The sequence below is a fragment of the Erithacus rubecula genome (genome assembly GCF_903797595.1).
Source record: "Erithacus rubecula genome assembly, chromosome: 13".
NCBI classification, from domain to species: domain Eukaryota; kingdom Metazoa; phylum Chordata; class Aves; order Passeriformes; family Muscicapidae; genus Erithacus; species Erithacus rubecula.
Genome location: NC_136665.1, coordinates 19,715,764 through 19,734,814, shown reverse-complemented (window position 1 = coordinate 19,734,814; position 19,051 = coordinate 19,715,764). Strand labels below are relative to the sequence as shown.

Here is a 19,051-nt window from a genome sequence, read left to right as displayed (position 1 = left end):
TTCCCTGCACGTTACAAGTCCTGCATTGTGTAAGTCATCAAAGGTGTGAGACAGTCTGCAGATAATTAATATGGGAGCAGGCAATTCTATGAATGTACCATCAAAAGAAATTATTTTTAGATGTAAAAAAGAACAGCATCCCCAGATGGGATATTGGGCAGGAATTGTTCCCTGGCAGGGTGGGCAGCCCTGGCAGTGCCCAGGGCAGGATGCACCTCCTTCAATACTTCCAAAAGAAGAACATCCCCATTAGAAGGAATTTGTGATGTTCAGTTTTCCAGTCAGCCATTCCAGAATCAAAGCAGATGCAGTGCAGAGCTGTCAGTGTCTTTCAGTTATCAACTTTGAGAGCAAATGCTCCTTCCTCAGCAGCCTCCATGAACAGAAAACCCCCAAGTGGGGTCAAACTCAGAGTGTGTCTCAGGATGAGAATGGCCAGACTTAAAACAGAGCTGACACTTCAATCCAGCAAATAATTCCTGCACAGCAACACTGGAGGTGTGAGCTACAGAGCATGTCCCAGCTGGGAGCCAGAGCCTGCAGAGAGCTCTGTCCCCTGGGCCACAGGCTGTCCCCTGGGCCACAGGCTGTCCCCTGGGCCACCAGGCTGTCCCCAGGGCCACCTGTCCTAGTGGCCCAGACTCCTGCAGTGCCAGCTGCACATTCCTGCAGTGCCAGCTGCACATCCCTGCAGTGCCAGCTGCTCATTCCTGCAGTGCCAGCTGTTCTCTCCTGCAGTGCCAGCTGCTCATTGCTGCAGTGCCAGCTGCACATCCCTGCAGTGCCAGCTGCACATTCCTGCAGCTCTGCAGAGTCTCGGATGTCCCCTTGCCTTGCTCCCTGCTGGACAAGCTCTCCCCTCACAAGCACCACGTGGATTTTCCCAAGCCTTGTATTTCCATCAGCCTCAGGAGCAGAGCTCCTGTTTGTCACTCCCAGGACACAATTTCAGGCACTACAAACACACCTGCCCCTGCACCACAGGCAGAAATTGATACAGCCCTGTCAGAGCTTGGCTCTGCTCATTCCCTCTACAAACACCTTAGCAGCAAAACAAGTGTCAATTTACAACCAGGCTGATGTTTTGCTGCCAGCCCAGCTTTGTTTTTAATACACTGCATTGTTTCATGCTGCTCTTGGGCTCGTGTTCCTGGGAGAACAAACCAAAACAGCAACCAGGGCTCCTGGAGCTGGGGTGGAAAACACCCTGGAGTAGAGGAGCACTGGCAGCACCAGCACAAGCCCAAACCAGCCCTGGCTGTAGCATTTTCAAAGCTTTTCTGGACCAAATTTTAAAATCTGCTTAAAGAATCTGAGTGGCCAATTGCTTTTTATAGGACTTGGGTGGCAGAGTTATTTGTGTGCCTTTGCAGACAGCAATTCCTTAATTATCTCCATTGTTACATGGGAAAAAAAAATAGAATCTGGGCTCCTCATTATTTTTTGTGCCATTTTAAAAAGGCCAAATTCTCCTGAGATTTAGGTGTCTTCCATCTCTCTCCTTCTCATCTCCTTCCTTCAGGAAGTTCCTCTGCACAGAGCTGCCCTCTCCTCCCTGCCCTTTCTGCAGTAATGCTTTGAGAGGCCCCTTGTCCCCCTGGGCTGCTTGGTCCCATTTCCCCCAGCCCAGCCCTGGATGCTCTGGGGCTCCTGGGGAGTTTCTCCCTCCCATCCCTTCTGCCTGGGCTGGAGCTGATTCCAGTGCAATAAAAACCAACCTGAGCTCCCAGCTGGGCTGGATTGATGCTGGAGCTGGGACAACTTACACCAGCCACAGATACTGGAAATTTCTTTTCCTGTGACTCAGGGACTCCATTCAAGCCACACTCCCACCTTTGCTGCTAGTTCTTGCCCATTAAACATTCTGAAGGCTGAGTACAATCGAGTGATTTTCCATCCCTCAGAGCCCAGCACCACAGGAACCAGCTCAGGTCCCACCCTTTGTACCTGGGCAAAGTGCAGCAATACTGGCACAGTGATGTGTCTGAACAATCCAGCCTGTGCTCTGTATCATATTCACCAGAAAAAACACATTTAGCTGATTTTCTCCATATTTTGCTGTTCCTTCACATGCTTAGCTGTTTTCTGTATATTTCTTAGTTTAGATCAATATTTGTAACAGGTGCACAAAATAAGCCATTTTTAAATGTTTTTCTGCAACTTGTTAGAACCCTTCAAGACCACTAAAACATAAATTGTGCTAAATTTAAAAAAAGAGCTGAAAAGCAAAATGCCAAAATTAAAAAACCCAAAATAAAAGTGAGCAGCAGAGTTTTAAACAACCAATCATCGTACCTGAAAAGTGCAAGAGCAGCACAAAAGCACCAATCAAACAGCAGTCTTAAAATATATAATTAAAGCTAAAAGTAAACAATAAATCAGCTTCTGCATAATCACATTAATTTGCTGTCCAGAAGTCCTCTTTCTCCCACAGCAAAGCCCCCTGGGCACACATGGAGCTGTGAGAAACACTCATTAAAGGGGGGTAACCAGAGTTTTTCCTGACCCCTCCCTGCCCCAGGACAGCAGGAACCCCAGGCTGAGGCAGCCACAAAGAGCAGAGCAGCTCACACATCACCAGGTCACCACGAGGAGCCACAGGCAGGGAAAGGCAGCCCTCAAAAACTGTTCACTCCTGTCCACAGAGCCAGGGGCCACTGCCCTGCCCGTGGGGAAAGCAGCTCTTCCAAATCCTGGCAGCCATTGGTGGTTCTGGAGCCATTGGTGGTTCTGGAACCATTGATAGTTTGGAACCATTGATAGTTCTGGAATCGTTGGTAGTTTTGGAACCATTGATAGTTCTGGAACCATTGGTAGTTTTGGAACCACTGATCTTTTTGGAACCATTGGTAGTTTTGGAACCATTGATAGTTCTGGAATCATTGATAGTTCTGGAACCATTGGTAGTTTTGGAACCACTGACAGTTTTGGAGCCATTGACAGTTTTATCCATCACACTTTGGCAAATGTTCTCTCTTTGCTGCCCAGCCCTGGGGGTGGAGGTGCTGGGGGTGACTCAGAAATCATTTCCTTAGTTCTCAGAGCTGGTAGCCAGAATTAACTTTTGATCATTTGTTTGTTTGTTTTTAAGCCAATATCTCCATCCTCCAGGGCTTTTTGGGGATCCAGCTGCAGTGGTGGGAAGCAGGAGACCCCTCAGAGCTCAGAGATTCCAGCACAGGGACTGGAACCCCCAGGTCAGGGCTCTCCCCTGCCCAGGAAACCCTCCCATGGCAGCTCATGATAACAGGATTGTGAACAATTTTTAAGTTTGATATTTGTTTTAACACAGCTGCACTAATGAACATTTGTCATATTATTATGTATATAATAAAAAGAGTAATAATAATAATAATCATTTGAGAATAAAATAATAAAAGCTGTGTTTTCCTTACCTTTTGGGAAAGCAGGCAAAAGCTACACAGTAGGTGGGAGAGTGTACCAAGTAACAGACTTTTGAACACTCTTTCTTACTGCTGGTATGGAGTCTACAGGGAAAGTAAACACATTGAGTGTAGGACAGGTGTGGGCAAGGGAACACTCCCAGCCTGCCTGCCCTGAGCTCCTGCCAGGAACCAGCCCTGGGCAGCAGCAGGAGAGCAGGGCAGGGAGCTCAGGCAGCCCAAGCACGGGGCAGTGCACAGGGAGCAGGGCTGCCTCAGCTGGCTGCTCTCTCCTCTCCCCTCAACCAGCTCGGGGGATTTTGGCTGCAGTTTCAGACCCCCCATCCCTCCTCAGCCCCAGAGGCACTCACAGGTTCCTTGGCATCACCCTGAGTTTTCCCCAGGAAGGTGGAAGGAGCAATTACATGTAAATCTCAGTATGAATTAAGTTTGGGTTGGAGGTTCAAGTGTTTCTCTCCCTGTCTGACTCTGCTCCTGCAGCAGAAACTGGAGCAGAGCACTCACTGCCTGAAACACCTCAGGCTCCACCAGAAACACCTTCCCAAGCAGTGGAATCCAACCAAAGACACACAGAGAGCAGAGCAGGCTGATCCCAGGCTGGGAGCTGCTGTGCTGCAGCTCCTGCTGATCCCCACGTGCCCCAGCAGGGAAAGCCGTGCAGCAGTGGCAGCAGGCACATGCCAGATGGCAAACAGCAATGATTAAGAGTTTTCCTGAAGAGATTGGGAGGCTTGGCCTTGATTTATCCCACCAGCATGAAAGCCCTCCCAGCCCTCCCACGGCGTGGCTGGAGCTGAGCTTGTGGAACTTCTGCTTTTCCAGGGATGCCATGGAATGTGTGACACAGCCAGTCCTGCTCCAGGGAGAGGAGCTCACTGCATTTCAGGGGGTTCTCCTCTCACCTCAATCACTGGCTGCTTTTACTCTCACCCCAAACCCCCCTCCCAAGTGCTCTGCACATTTTGTTTTTTACTGAATTCCAGCAGATTGCCCCAGAGCTGTGTGCAGTGGTTCCTCAGGATGTTCAAGGATGATCACAAACCTTCACATCTCCAACCTGTCACCACAGAGGGGTCTGGGCTGGAAAATACCCCAAATCCCACCCAGTGCCACCCCTGCCATGGCAGGGACACCTCCCAGTGTCCCAGGCTGCTCCAACCCCAGTGTCCAACCCTGACACTGCCAGGGAACAGGGGCAGCCACAGCTGCTCTGTTCTCTTAAAGGGCTACTGAAACTTGGAGATCTTTGCAACATCTTTCCAGCAGCTCCAGCAGCTGAGCAAACACCAGCACAGCCCATGAGACAGAAAATCACACTGGAACCCCACAGTACAGAGAGCAAATCAAACTGGGAATTCCCCTGTACAGAGAGCAAATCAAACTGGGAACCACCCTGTGCAGAGAGCAAATCAAACTGGGAACCCCCCTGTACAGAGAGCAAATCAAACTGGGAACCACCCTGTACAGAGAGCAAATCAAACTGGGAACCACCCTGTGCAGAGAGCAAATCAAACTGGGAACCATCACTGTGCAGAGAGCAAATCAAACTGGGAACCATCACTGTGCAGAGAGCAAATCAAACTGGGAACCCCCCTGTACAGAGAGCAAATCAAACTGGGAACCATCACTGTACAGAGAGAAAATCAAACTGGGAACCACCACTGTATAGAGAGCAAATCAAACTGGAAACCACCACTGTACAAAAAGAAAATCCAGCTGCAAACCCCTCTGTCCTTGCCCAGAGCTCCAGGCCAGCTCTGGTTCTGATCCTCCCCAGGAATTTCCCTGAGCTCCAGAGCCCTGCCCCACAGCCAGGGGCCATCCCAGGGCAGCAAAGCCAATTGCACCAAGAAATACTGAAAAAACATCCTTTGGTTTTCTTTTGAAAGAAGATATTTGAGATTTTTAAAAAGAATTGCTCCAAGAGTTGATGCATCCAGGGCAATTTGTAATGAACATTTCCTATTTTCTGACTGGAAATTTCCCTGCCCACAGTATAAAATATTTTTAAAGTGTAATTGCTATAAAACCATCAAAGCCATTTTTTATGTATGGACATAAAGTTGGATTTGGGGTTTTGTGGGGGAGAAACTAATTTCAGTGATTAGTGAAGTGCACCAGCAGCACATCCCCCTGCCCTGCCCAGCTGGATTCCAAATTCTCTTTTCCTCCCCCCTCTCCCTGAAACTGGCCTTGGCAGAGGTCCCTGAGTGTCCCTGGGGGACAGCCCAGGGCTGTTATTGGAATAACAAAAATAACTGATATGGAATAACTGGAATTCCTTTATTTCCTCCTTCACTCTGTCCAACACAGTCCTGAACTTGTGAGAACCATTTCCTCCCTGTCTCATCTCAGAACCCAGTCCAGCTCCCAGGGATGAATTAAGTTTTAAGCTGGAATGTGTTTTGTACCTTCATGGTCAGAGATCAGAGAGAAATGCTGCAGGGAGGAGGGAAAGTGCAATGTCAGGGATCTGCTGCCTGCTCCAGACAGAATTCCAGCAGCATTAGGGACAGGAATTCCAGCATTAAAGGGACAGGAAGGGGCAGAGCAGGGGCAGGGAAGAGGCATTTCTCCCATTCACATCTGCTTTTGCACAAAAGCTGCAGTCGTGCCCAAACCTTTGCAGTGTGCTGAGCAGTTTGCAGCTGTCTCCTTCCTCAGCTCCTTCCAATTCAAATGCAGATCAGATTTGATGGCCTCAGTCTGTAATTTCGTGCTGTGCTATCCTCTGCTATGCACATTAAGGAAACTACAAGTGTCTTTGCCATTTATTTTCCTTTTAAATCAGTGGCAAAATTTGCATTGAGACCAGATAAAATCCCTAAATGGGAATCTTGAGGGACTGTGAGAGTTTTGCAAAGCAACTTTGCAAGAAACAGGATGGAAACTCGGGTTAGCAGTTCCTGCATTTGGTGGGACCTGTCCCTGCCAGGGCCAGCTGGATCTGTGCCCAGGGGTGTGCTGATCCCTCAGCCACAGGGGGAAAGCAGGGGACACAAGATACTCACAGCTCCTGAACCCTTCCTGAGCTTTCACCCTGCCAAAAGGCACGGCTCAAACACCAGAGCCAAAACCAGAGAATTTCAAACTCAAACACAAACTCACACTGGAGCCAAAAATGGAGAATTTCAAACCCAAACTGGATGAAAAATGGAGAATTTCAAACCTACACCAGAGCCAGGACAGAGAATTTCAAACCCATATGGGAGCCAAAACAGAGAATTTCAAACTCAAACTGGAGCCAAAATGGTGAATTTCAAACCCACACTGGAGCCAAAAATGGAGAGTTTCAAACCTACACCAGAGCCAAACCAGAGAATTTCAAACTCAAACTGGAGCCAAAACAGAGAATTTCAAACCCATATTGGAGCCAAAATTTCAAACCCACACTGGAGCCAAAACAGAGAATCTCAAACCCGCTGGAGCCAAAACAGAGAATCTCAAACCCGCTAGAGCCAAACCCAGTGAACTTCCCACCAGCCCCGGGCTGTGGCAGCAATGGAGCAGCACAAGCAGGTGAGGCAGGGCTGGGTGGGGCAGGGCGGGGCGGGGCAGGGTGGGGCAGGGCTGTCCCCCCAAGCAGGGCTGTCCCCCCACATAGGACAGGCTGTCCCCCCAAGCAGGGCTGTCCCCCCAGGCAGGGCTGTCCCCCCAAGCAGGGCTGTCCCCCCAAGCAGAGCTGTCCCCCCACACAGGCTGTCCCCACTCACTGCTGGGGTCCAGGCTCTCGCACAGCTCGGTCCTGGCCTCGCCGTTGGGCCTCTCGCTGGCCTTGTGTGACAGGCGTGAGGACATGGTGGCCGCTGTCACCACGGCCTTGAAGCTGCGCTTGCGCTTCTGCACGTTGAGCTCGGGGTGGAAGATGATGATGTAAACCTTGGGCATGTAGAGCATCCCCAGCGCCACCGACGCGCTCAGGTTCATGGAGATGGTCAGCGTGGTGGTCTGGATGTAGAGCTGTGGGAGAGAGGGGTTACACAGAGTCAGAGACACTCTGTGTAAAGAGATTGTAACCAGAGACACCCTTTGTAAAGAGATTGTAACCAGAGATACCCTGTGTAAAACCATTGCAACCAGAGACACCCCATAAATAGAGATTGTAACCAGAGACACCCTGTGTAAAGTGACTGTAACCAGAGACACCCTGTGTAAAGTGACTGTAACCAGAGACACCTTGTGTAAAGAGATTGTTACCAAAGACACCCCATAAATAGAGATTGTAACCAGAGACACCCTGTGTAAAATCATTGTAACCAGAGACACCCTGAGTAAAGAGATTGTAACCAGAGACACCTTGTGTAAAGAGATTGTAACCAAAGACACCCCATAAATAGAGATTGTAACCAGAGACACCCTGTGTAAATTGATTGTAACCAGAGACAGCCTGAGTAAAGTGATTGTAACCAGACACACTGTGTAAAGAGATTGTAACCAGAGATACCCTGTGTAAAATCATTGTAACCAGAGACACCCTGTGTAAAGAGATTGTAACCAGACACCCTGTAAATAGAGATTGTAACCAGAGACACCCTGTGTAAAGAGATTGTAACCAAAGACACCCCATAAATAGAGATTGTAACCAGAGACACACTATGTAAAGTGATTGTAACCAGAGACACCCTGTGTAAAGTCATTGTAACCAGAGATACCCTGTATAAAGAGATTATAACCAAAGATATCCTGTGTAACGTCATTGTAATCAGTTTGTATGTGTTACACACAGCACTGAGCACAGATACCCTGTGTAGTCATAGTAACCAGAGATACCCAGTGTAAAGTCATTGTAACCAGAGATACCCCATGTAAAGAGATTGTAACCAGAGACACCCTGAGTAAAGTCATTGTAACCAGTTTGTATGTGGTACACACACAGCACTGAGCACAGAGATACCCTGTATAAAGAGATTTTTAACCAGAGATACCCTGTGTAAAGTCATTGTAACCAGTTTGTATGTGTTATACAGAGTCAGAGATACCCCGTGTAAAGAGATTTGTAACCAGTCTGCATGTTACACACAGCACTGCACACAAATACTCACTATAAAGAGATTTTTAACCAGTCTGCACATGTTACAGAGCACTGCACACACAGATACCCATCTAAAAATGTAAAGTGGTTTCTAACCAGGCTGCATGTTACACAGCAATGCACAGAAATGTCCAGTGTAAAGTGATTTTTAACCAGCCTGCATGTGTTACACACATAGCATGTCACACACACACACATTAAAAAACCTAAAGTCATTTTTAACCAGTCTGCATGTTACACACAACACTGCACACACACAAAAAAACTCACTGTAAAGAGATTTTTAACCAGCCTGCATGTTACACACAGCACTGCACACACACACAAATACTCACTGTAATAAAGAGATTTTTAACCAGCCTGCATGTGACACTCCTGGCCAGCACTGCACACACAAATACTCACTGTAAAGTGATTTTTAACCAGCCTGCATGCGTTACACACATTGGGCCTGGCCAGCCTGCAGCACTTCACCCCCACCCACTATACTAACACAAGTTAATAGGAATTTCTGACCTTTAGAAACATTGAGGAAGGTGGGATTTTCTTGTTTTAACCATACTTTAATTCTCTGCAATTCACTGCAATAACTTTGCAGAGGATGCACAACAATTTCTGTGCTCGTGACACTCAGCTGTGCTCATTATTGTGGAAAAATATTTTCAAGCCAGAGAACAGGGACTGAGATGAGTATTCAAAGGGATTAAAAAATGTACTCTGCAAATATACAGGGGTAGAAAAGCCTTTTTTACCCCCCTCCCTTTTTTTTTTTTTTTTTTTTTTTTTTTTTAACTGTCTTTTCAGAGGACACAGGTAAGAGATAAACCAGAACAATTCTCACAACTTTGGAGGATTCAGCACGATTAAAAAGCACAGAGATAGCACAGCACAGGTGTGGGGGAGCTGGAGAGGCAGCAGCATCCAGAGATCCTCCTCAGAAATTCAATATACAGGAAACCCAGGGAGATGGGGAAAGCATCCCACATGGAGGGTGCTCTTGCTCCACAACACTTTTCCTCTTCTCCTCCCATTCAGCCTGAACTTTGATGGAAAAGCTCTGAGAGCAGCACAAATGTCCCCAGAGCACCAGGGCTGCCCCTGCAGCTGCCACACACAGCCACCACCTATTTCATTTTATAATATAAAATTTTAAGTTATATCATTATAAAATCATACGCTACATAATTTTACATTTTCAATGAATTTTATCATAATTATAATTTATTTTTATCTAATTAGGGCCATTCTGCAGCAGCTCCAGGGCTGCCCAGTGGGAGCTGGTCTGACTGGGAGCTGCCTCACCCTTTGGGCACCTTTTGATGCAGCACCTTCCCTGCTGTGCCCAGCAGAGCAGCAGCAGCTCAGGAATTCATTTCTTCATTTTTCCTGCTGGAAAGGGGTTGAAGGTGAAATGATTATTTAATCAAAGGGGTCTTTGGCAGCACCTCACCAGAGCTCCCACCTTACAAATACTGATGGGAGATAAAAGACAAGGGAGAAAAGAGCATTTGTAGAACAAGGAGGGATGAGTGACACACAAAGCTTCTCATGACAAATGGGAGCAGCCTAAAGATAAGGGAAACTAATAGATATGCTTATTATGCAGAGCCTCAGTTTTATGTGTTTTATCTCTGCTTTGTGGTTTTACCAGCCAGACATAAAAATGCAGTTTACGTGAAACTATTTCATTTCTTATTTCACTTCTTCTGATAAATTCTGGGGAAGCATTTTAGATGAATGCAAATGGCTGACTTGGAGTACAAAGGATCAGATTTAACTGACAATGGCACTCTAATAACTCCTGCGTGCCTTTTACAGCTGGCAGCTCCCAAACCTGAGATTAAATTAAGAAATTAAGATGCAGATTTAGTGAGAGATGCTCGAACTTGAAATGAATGAGAACTGGGACCGAGCCTGTTCTGCCTGGAGGGGAGAAGCTCTGGGGTGACACAAGTGTGCCTGAAGGAGCTCCAAGAACCTGGAGAGGGAGGAATTCCAAGGGATGGAGGGACAGGGCACAGGGAATGGCTTCAAACCACCACAGAGCAGGGCTGGATGGGATCTTGGGCAGGAATTCCTGGCTTGGAGCATGGGGAGGGGCTGGGATGGAATTGCCAGAGCAGCTGTGGCTGCCCCTGGATCCCTGGCAGTGCCCAAGGCCAGGCTGGACATGGGGAGGTGTCCCTGCCATGGCAGGGGTGGCACTGTATGGGATTTAGGTTCCCTAGATGGGATTTAAGGTCCCTAGATGGGGTTTAGTGTCCTTGGATGGTGTTTAAGGTCCCTGAATGGGATTTAAGGTCCCTGAATGGGGTTTAGGGTCCCTGAATGGGATTTAGAGTCCCTGGATGGGATTTAGGGTCCCTGGATGGGATTTAGGGTCCCTGGATGGGATTTAGGGTCCCTGGATGGGATTTAGGGTCCCTGGATGGGATTTAAGGTGCCTGGATGGGATTTAGGGTCCCTGGATGGGATTTAGGGTCCCTGGATGGGGTTTAAGGTCCCTGGATAGGGTTTAGGGTCCCTGGATGGGGTTTCAGGTCCCTCCCAACCCATCCCATGACTGGAAGTGCTGCCAGAGGAATCAAATCTTTCCCAAACCAATGTGGTGCTGCTCTCCCAGGCCACCCCTGGAGGGTTTGAAGTCACATCTGCTATGACAGAAGGACAAATCTGAAGGGTCACCCTCACTCAAATCTCCTCTCTCTCAAGCAGACTCTGACTTTTGACAAATTTTAACTTCACACACCGAGCTACAAATGCAGGACTTTGAAGCAGGCACTGGAGAAAACCCAGCCCTGAGGACATCATTCACATGCAAAAGCACCTAGATTTTATCACTGCTTTTACATAAGTGATTTCCATTTGAATTTTAGATTTTTATGTTTTCCAGATTCTGGCTTTATTCATGCAAATCACAAAAAATTGCCCTCAAAACCCTGAGAGAAAATTGGACTGGTCTGGAATACACACATCTAATAACGGGCAATTTTTATAGAACAAAATACATCAGTGGCTGGTTTTGCATGAACTGTGATTTCTCTGGGAAGCAAAGCACTGATCTCTGCCTCTGCCAGCCCAGGATAGATTTCCAGCTGCTGGGCCAGAAGAACTGAACTTACAGTTTAGAGAACAACTCAACCCAGAGCTGCAGAGCTTTGAAAAGTCCCTTTAGGAGCCTGGAATCCTTTCTGCAGCCTAAAGCTTTGCCTTCAGTCTAATCAGGAGCAACTGCTCCTTTTTCTAACTCAGCTTTCTAATTATGCACTGAATTGTGTTATGTTGCAATATGGAAATAAAGTGGTAACTTGAGATATTTTTGGACTCGTGCTATTACAAGCCAATTTATCTCACTTTTATATGGGAATTAAAACAAATGTTCTTACAGATGAAGTAGAGGGTTTATAAATCTCCCAGAAGGCTTTTCCAGGTCATCTGAAGATTCTATCTCATTCTCTACATTATGTTGTGCAAATATATAAGAATGAGAAACACTTTTTAATAAAAATTAAAATTAGCTTCCCCTGTGCTGCGTGTTTGCAAAAACACAGGGAGTGGAAGGAGCTGAATGCAGATGTGGCCTGGGGCATTTGGGTGTGCAGGGCTGGGTGAGGGCACTGCAGGAGCCCTGAGAACCCCAAACACACCTGCACATCCCTGCCAGGGAAAAATCACACCCAACACCCAGCTCATGCCAACAGAGTGAGAATTGCTCAGACAGGAGCATCTGGAAGAGAGCAGGAGGCTGTGGCAGCCCCTGCAGCATCCCAAGGATCAGGAGCAGGGAGGGATCATGGCCCAGCCTGTTCTCACAGCCAGCAAGGAAAACACATTCCCAGAGAGTCACACCTGCACAAATTCCCAATTCCCAGCATTCCCAGAGAGTCACACCTGCACAAATTCCCAATTCCCAACATTCCCAGACAGTCACACCTGCACAAATTCCCAATTCCTAGCATTCCCAGAGAGTGACACCTGCACAAATTCCCAATTCCCAACATTCCCAGAGTCACACCTGCACAAATTCCCAATTCCCAGCATTCCCAGACAGTCACACATGCACAAATTCCCAATTCCCAACATTCCCAGAGTCACACCTGCACAAATTCCCAATTCCCAACATTCCCAGAGAGTCACACCTGCACAAATTCCCAATTCCCAACATTCCCAGAGAGTCACACCTGCACAAATTCCCAATTCCCAACATTCCCAGAGAGTCACACCTGCACAAATTCCCAATTCCCAACATTCCCAGTCACACCTGCACAAATTCCCAATTCTCAACATTCCCAGACAGTCACACCTGCACAAATTCCCAATTCCCAACATTCCCAGACAGTCACACCTGCACAAATTCCCAATTCCCAACATTCCCAGAGAGTGACACCTGCACAAATTCCCAATTCCCAACATTCCCAGAGTCACACCAGCACAAATTCCCAATTCCCAGCATTCCCAGACAGTCACACCTGCACAAATTCCCAATTCCCAACATTCCCAGAGAGTGACACCTGCACAAATTCCCAATTCCCAACATTCCCAGAGTCACACCAGCACAAATTCCCAATTCCCAGCATTCCCAGACAGTCACACCTGCACAAATTCCCAATTCCCAGCATTCCCAGAGTCACACCTGCACAAATTCCCAATTTCCAACATTCCCAGAGAGTCACACCTGCACAAATTCCCAATTCCCAGCATTCCCAGAGTCACACCTGCACAAATTCCCAATTCCCAACATTCCCAGAGTCACACCTGCACAAATTCCCAATTCCCAGTGCCTGCTGCTCCTGATGTCACCTTGTGTCACCTTGTCAGGGGCTCCTTTCCACCTCCCCCCAGCACATTGAGGTTTCCAGCTGCAGCTTCACAGCAAAACATGTGCAGGACATTTGCAGTGAATGGCTGTGGTTTAAATATCTCCGTTATTCCAGCTAAATATTTTATACAGCTCGTTCCCTTATATTAGGAGCTTCCTTATGCAAGAAATTTGCATGCACCAAAAATAAACGTTTATGGGTTATATCTATAACTTGTGTGATAACTCAAAGCAGCAAATGCTGCAGCACTTGCTCTGAGGGTTCTGATGCAGATGCAGAAGAGGAGGAATTTTGTCTCTCCAGCCTGAGACAGAAACTCTAACAGCTTATCTGGAAGGAAATTAAATTAGCCAGATAATTGGACAGAGCAGCAATGGAAAAGCAAGTGCAGCTTTCAGACAGCACCTGATGGCTGAGAGAGGAACTGGAGCAGCCTCAGAGGCCACCCCACAAGTCCCACAGACAAAATCCAGAGTCCTGCTCTCCTCTGCTGCAGAAAGAGCTCCTTGGCTTTCTCCAGCAGCTACAGACACCAAAGGTGCCCAGCAGTGCTTGGAGCCACAGGTGATGGGCATGGCCAAGGGGATGGGCACAATTTGCAGTTCCCCCACAGGATCTCAGCCATTCCCCAGTGCAGGAATGTCCTGAGACCCTCCAGGTTCCCCCAGGGGTCTGGGGGTGATCAGAGATTGCAGTCACAGCCAGAGGGAAGAGCTCCACAAATCCCATTATCAATCCTCAGAACTGTCTGACATCTCTTACCTGCCATTCCTGTTTGTGATCATTGCTCCAAAATAAAGTTGCACATCACTAAAAGAGGCAAACACAAAGTGCAGCAGGAGCAATGTACGTCCTCAACTTCTATTATTAAAATAATGGCTTTTCCCTCTCTCACGGGCTGAGCACTTGGTTTTTTGAGCTAGAAATAATTCCTCATCTGTCACTTCTTCCAGAAAACAAAAACAAAAAAAAAAAAAAAAAGGAAAGACAGAAAAGAAAAAACCTTCATTGCATTGCTCCCCCTTGCCACTGCACTGCTAAATTGACTGACACACAATCTTGGCATTTTCGGGTATTCAGAGCCAGACTCTGGCTGCTGCTGTAAATCATATTTCTCCACACTTATTGCATTTTATTCATTTTATACATGACCAGAGATTAGAGTTCAAATGAAACAGATTTTGCTATCCTTCTTATATTCCAAACGTCACCAGCCTAGAAATCTTTGATTTTACTCACTTCAGCTATTGAATAATTCAATGCAAAAGGAGAAAAAAAACCAACCCTGCAACCCTCAGTTTGGGATTTTGAGGAAAATAAAGTGAGACCCCAGGGCTGTGTCTCTGCAAGGTGGTGGGCACTGCCCAGTGCTGGGACTGGCACTGGGATGTCCCCAAGGGCACTGGGATGGCCCCAGGGGCACACAGAGCATTCCAAAACAGAAAACAAACTCAGCTGCCCGTGCCCCTGCACTGACTGGGGCCACTTCACCTCTCCCAGGGCTACAAATCCCAAAAATCCAGCTGGAATCTTTCAATGTCAGTCAAGTTTGAGCCAGGCCCATCCTGAGAATCTATTCCATGTATTTGCATACAAAGTAAGATCTAATTCTGCTTGGAGACCTTCAGGGAAATTTGAAGTGCAAGCCAGTGTCAGTGCAGGAGGGGGAGAGGGAAAGGATAATCCCACACTTATTACTTCTCTTTAAAGGCCTTTGGAGTAGAGCACTGGCAATAAAAACCACTGACAAACACGCATATATGAAACAAGCCAGTTTTTCAGAGACTTTTGAAATGATAATGCAATTATTAGTTAAACCAGAGCATTTACATATTGCTGGGCTACTTAGAGAAAACTGGACATGTCCTCTGCCAGCACAGGGCTGGAGTGTGGGATGTGCTGGGGGGGACTAAAGGCTGCAGGCAAGTACCCAGAGCAGGCAGCAATTCATTTATTAGTATAACTGGGTTATTTTTTCATTTATTTATTTCTTTATTAGCATGGCCAGAGCAGCTGTGGCTGCCCTGGATCCCTGGCAGTGCCCAGGCCAGGCTGGACACTGGGGCTGGAGCAGCTGGGACAGTGAAGTGTCCCTGCATGGCAGGGGTGGCACTGGGGGGGATTTAAGGTCCCTCTCAACCCAAACCACCCTGTAACAATGATTTCATTTTCTGAAGGATGAGAGTGAACAGGGAGAGTGGCAGAGCTGCCTGAAAGAAGGGAAGGTTGCTGGATAAGGCAGCACAGCCTCTGTTCCTGAGCAGCCATCGACAGGAGTTAAACCTGGCACAAGGAAAAGAATTCCTTCTACTAAAGAAAAGCCATTTGAGCATCAAAACAAGAACAAAAATAAACGGTCAGACATGGGGTGGGCAGCAGCTCGAGGCTCACACAGGCTGGACACACACAGGGCTCAGATGGCCCTGGGAGAGCCACGGGCAGCTCACACCGAGCTCTGCCGCAGCATCCCCCGGTGACAATGCCCACCCGAGGGGTCCCCAGGGGCTCCCCGACCCTCCTCATCTCCCACCCCAGGCAGGAGAGCCCAGGAGCAGGGGAAGGTCCGGGATGAGCCGGGGGACACCGGGCGCTGTTCATTTTCTGCATTTCATTAACTCAGTGACTGGAGCCAGCCAATTCCGGCTGCTGCTAATGGACCCCAATTAGGACGCGCCGTTGCCATGGAAACTGCCCAGCGCATCCTCATCCTCCTCCTCCTCATCCCTGCCCGCTCGCAGATGGGCGCTATTGTGATAAACCGGGAACGGGTAATCCCGCAATACACGATCATTGCGGCGCTCATTTAAACGCGGTTTCATTGCGAACACTCTGTCATTTCAGGACCTGCCAAATTCCAGCCGCTCCCCCGTATCTTTGGGAGGTACCAACCTAATCCAGAGCATCAGGGAAGAGCTTCGCTCTTAATTACCTAACGCTGCCTTATTGTGGTTGGAATAACCCAAATCTCAGATCAGGCGCTGCTCTGACAATTTCCAGCAATACCCGAACTATTCTCAGTCCAGGGCAGCTCCTGTTCCTCATCCCCAGCTCCGGGGAAACTCTGGAATCTCCTCCCGGTCAGCCAGAGAGAGCTCAGAGAACACCCGGAATTATTCACAGACCCCCCAGCAGCAGCTTCACTGGGGTGCTCGGACTGAGAGCAAGCTGGGGAGAAAACCCGAGTTTCAAACCCAAATCAACTCACATGGAGAGCAATGCCGGGTTTGTCTTGACAAACCAGCTGTGGGAGATAAAACCAGCACTGAGATAGAAAAGAAACAATGGGATGGATTCCACTGATTGGTGAATGGGAAAAGAGATTTGCCTTTACAAACAAACTGCAGGTTTGCTGAGAAATGAAATTGGATATTGGAAGATGGAAGAAGCAACGGGGAAAAACCATAAATTCTATAAGAATTAAAAATTAAAAGAAGGGTTGTACATGAGAGGGAATCTCAGGTATCAGGTGTTTGGGCAGTCTGTGCCTCTCAGGTACCTCAGCCCATGGGGACAGAGAGAGGGAAATTGGGATAAAAGGAGGCTGCACCTCCAAAAATCTGAGACCGCAGGGGATGCCCCATGGCCCCTCCCTTTATTGGAATAAAGCAAAAGGACTCCTCTGCCTCCTTTGGACACAAACCCCTGGTGTTTGTGGGTTCATTTTCCTGACAAGGTGTTTAACTCCTCCGTGGCCTGACAGAAGTTAATGAGCCGCAGATGCTAGTGTCAATCTGCAACATTAAATCTGTTTTAACAGGATCCAGAAAAGCAGAGCCTGGTTTTGGTGCCTGCAGCCGCTGTGACACCTCCCAGGGCTGGGCTCTGCCCCAGGAAATCCCCCAGCCGGGCTGAGTCCCCCTGGCCTCCCTTCCTTATCTCAGTCGTTATCAGAGCTCATCCTCCAGTCAATAAAACCCGCTAAAACAACATTGATTCTGAACTTCTGCAGAATCAAATCACTTGACTTCCCTGGTCCTCCAATTAAGGCACCAGAATAAATCTTAACTACTCCCTAATACCGGGTTTCACAAGACTTTCTCCAGCTCTAATCACGTTTAAGCACCTTGGCTAAAGGAATTGATTTCCATTGCTTTTCCCTCCAGACCTAGGAGAGTGTGTGAGCTCTCCCGTGCATCTCCTCCCCTTGCTGAACTCCTGCTGCTCAGCAGGATCTGTCCAACCAAAGAGCTGTCTTGTCTCCAAATGATATCTAATTGTCTCCAAACGATATCTAATTGTCTCCATGAACCTTTACAGGCTGCTCTGACTGGAGATGTAAATCCCAGGGAACAAGAGGGAGATGAGAGGATATTGTTCATCCCATGTTTTTCCTCCTACTCCCTCTGCACTCAGTAGTCTCTAGAGGTAAGGCCAAGGTGCATTTGTGAACTCGAGTTACCCAATTTATAATCAACATTGTTTTTCACTGGTGACACCACAGGCTGGGCCTAGCCAGGGCTGAACTCGGCTTTTCCTGCTGTGCCAGAGGCAGTTAAGGGCTGAATGGATGGTGCTTAATGAGCAATCAACAGTGCAAGAAAAGCTGTTATTGCAGAAATACAAACATGCCCCAAAAAAAGCACTTTCCATGAGGTAGGGTTGGGACACAAATTTTTGTTTCAGCCTACAAGAATTCATTGTTGTTTCTCTTCTACTTTCTGCTAAGCTTATGCCTCAAAGACAAAACACGAGGCAATTTCTATTACCGAGCACGATGGCTGCAGGAATGTGTCAGCCCCTCTGGGGAACCACACCGTCTTTGGATACACTTACCTTAAGCCTTGCACACGCAGGAAATTCAAAATGTTCATTAAAGTCGTGGGATCACCTTTGGGATCACCAAATCCCATAATGAACCAGCAGCTCCAGCACGTTCATCACCACATCCCCTCCTGAAGTGCCTGTTCTGAACAATCAGGGATGGTTTCTAAATATTCAGGGATGGTTTCTGGGCACTCCCAGGGATGGTTTCTAAATATTCAGGGATGGTTCCTGAACACTCAGGGATGGTTTCTAAATATTCAGGGATGGTTCCTGAGCACTCCCAGGAACCTACACACTCACAAACGGGAACTGCCTGCACAGACATCCCAACAAACTGCCCCTGCCCTGTCTGCAGCCAGTTATTCCATGATTGATTCCTTTTAATTCCCTTTTCAGGGCTATTCCATAACTCCACAGCCACCCCTGGCTCCTGTGGGTGGCTGCCCCGAGCCCAGCACTGCCCAGTGTTAATCCCAGGGCAGGGCTTTGCAAGGCTGAGATTTTCCCTGGGAATTCAGCAAACTGGAAAAGCCCCCAGCCCCTCCCAGCAGCGTGGCAGGGGCGATGCGAGAGCTCTGCTGGGGAAATTATGTTGTCAGCCCAAGTGAGTTTGACATTCAGAGGTATCACAATGCAAGCAAAGAGAAAAGTTTCATCAACACAGTAATTACTGCCTGGACTCCACGGAGCCACAATTATTTCCCGGTGAGGGGCTGTCAGTTTGTGCTGCAGATAAAAACTCCTGATGGGGCTGCCAGGGGCCCGTGCAGAGATGGCTGTTCAGATATAAAACCCTCCTGGCAATTCCACATCTTCCAAAAAAAAAAAAAAAAAAAAAAAAAGAGGAACAAAAAAAGTACATGTCAACACTATGCATTAAACACCTACACGTTTTTCCCTTTAAAAATTGTGTTGCTTTTTAGCCAGAGGCAGTTAAGTATGCAGCAGAATTCCAGGGCAATGAGACCCTCCTTCCCCACTTTTCCTTTCCTGACACCGTGTGTGTGCCCTTTCCGGGTTCCATTTATTTT

General features: G+C 47.8%; 1 protein-coding gene across 2 annotated transcripts in view; it reads right to left on the bottom strand.

Moving 5' to 3' along the window:
* GRM7 (glutamate metabotropic receptor 7) overlaps positions 1-19,051 on the bottom strand; it is a 163,473-nt gene that overhangs the window by 9,271 nt on the left and 135,151 nt on the right. For both annotated transcript variants that reach the window (XR_013775717.1, XM_079316959.1), the window contains exon 9: positions 7,118-7,364. Coding sequence is in view for 1 of the 2 variants with exons in the window: in XM_079316959.1 (XP_079173085.1) it covers positions 7,118-7,364 (247 nt within the window). In the remaining variant the exon portion in view is untranslated. The remainder of the gene's footprint in view (positions 1-7,117; positions 7,365-19,051) is intronic.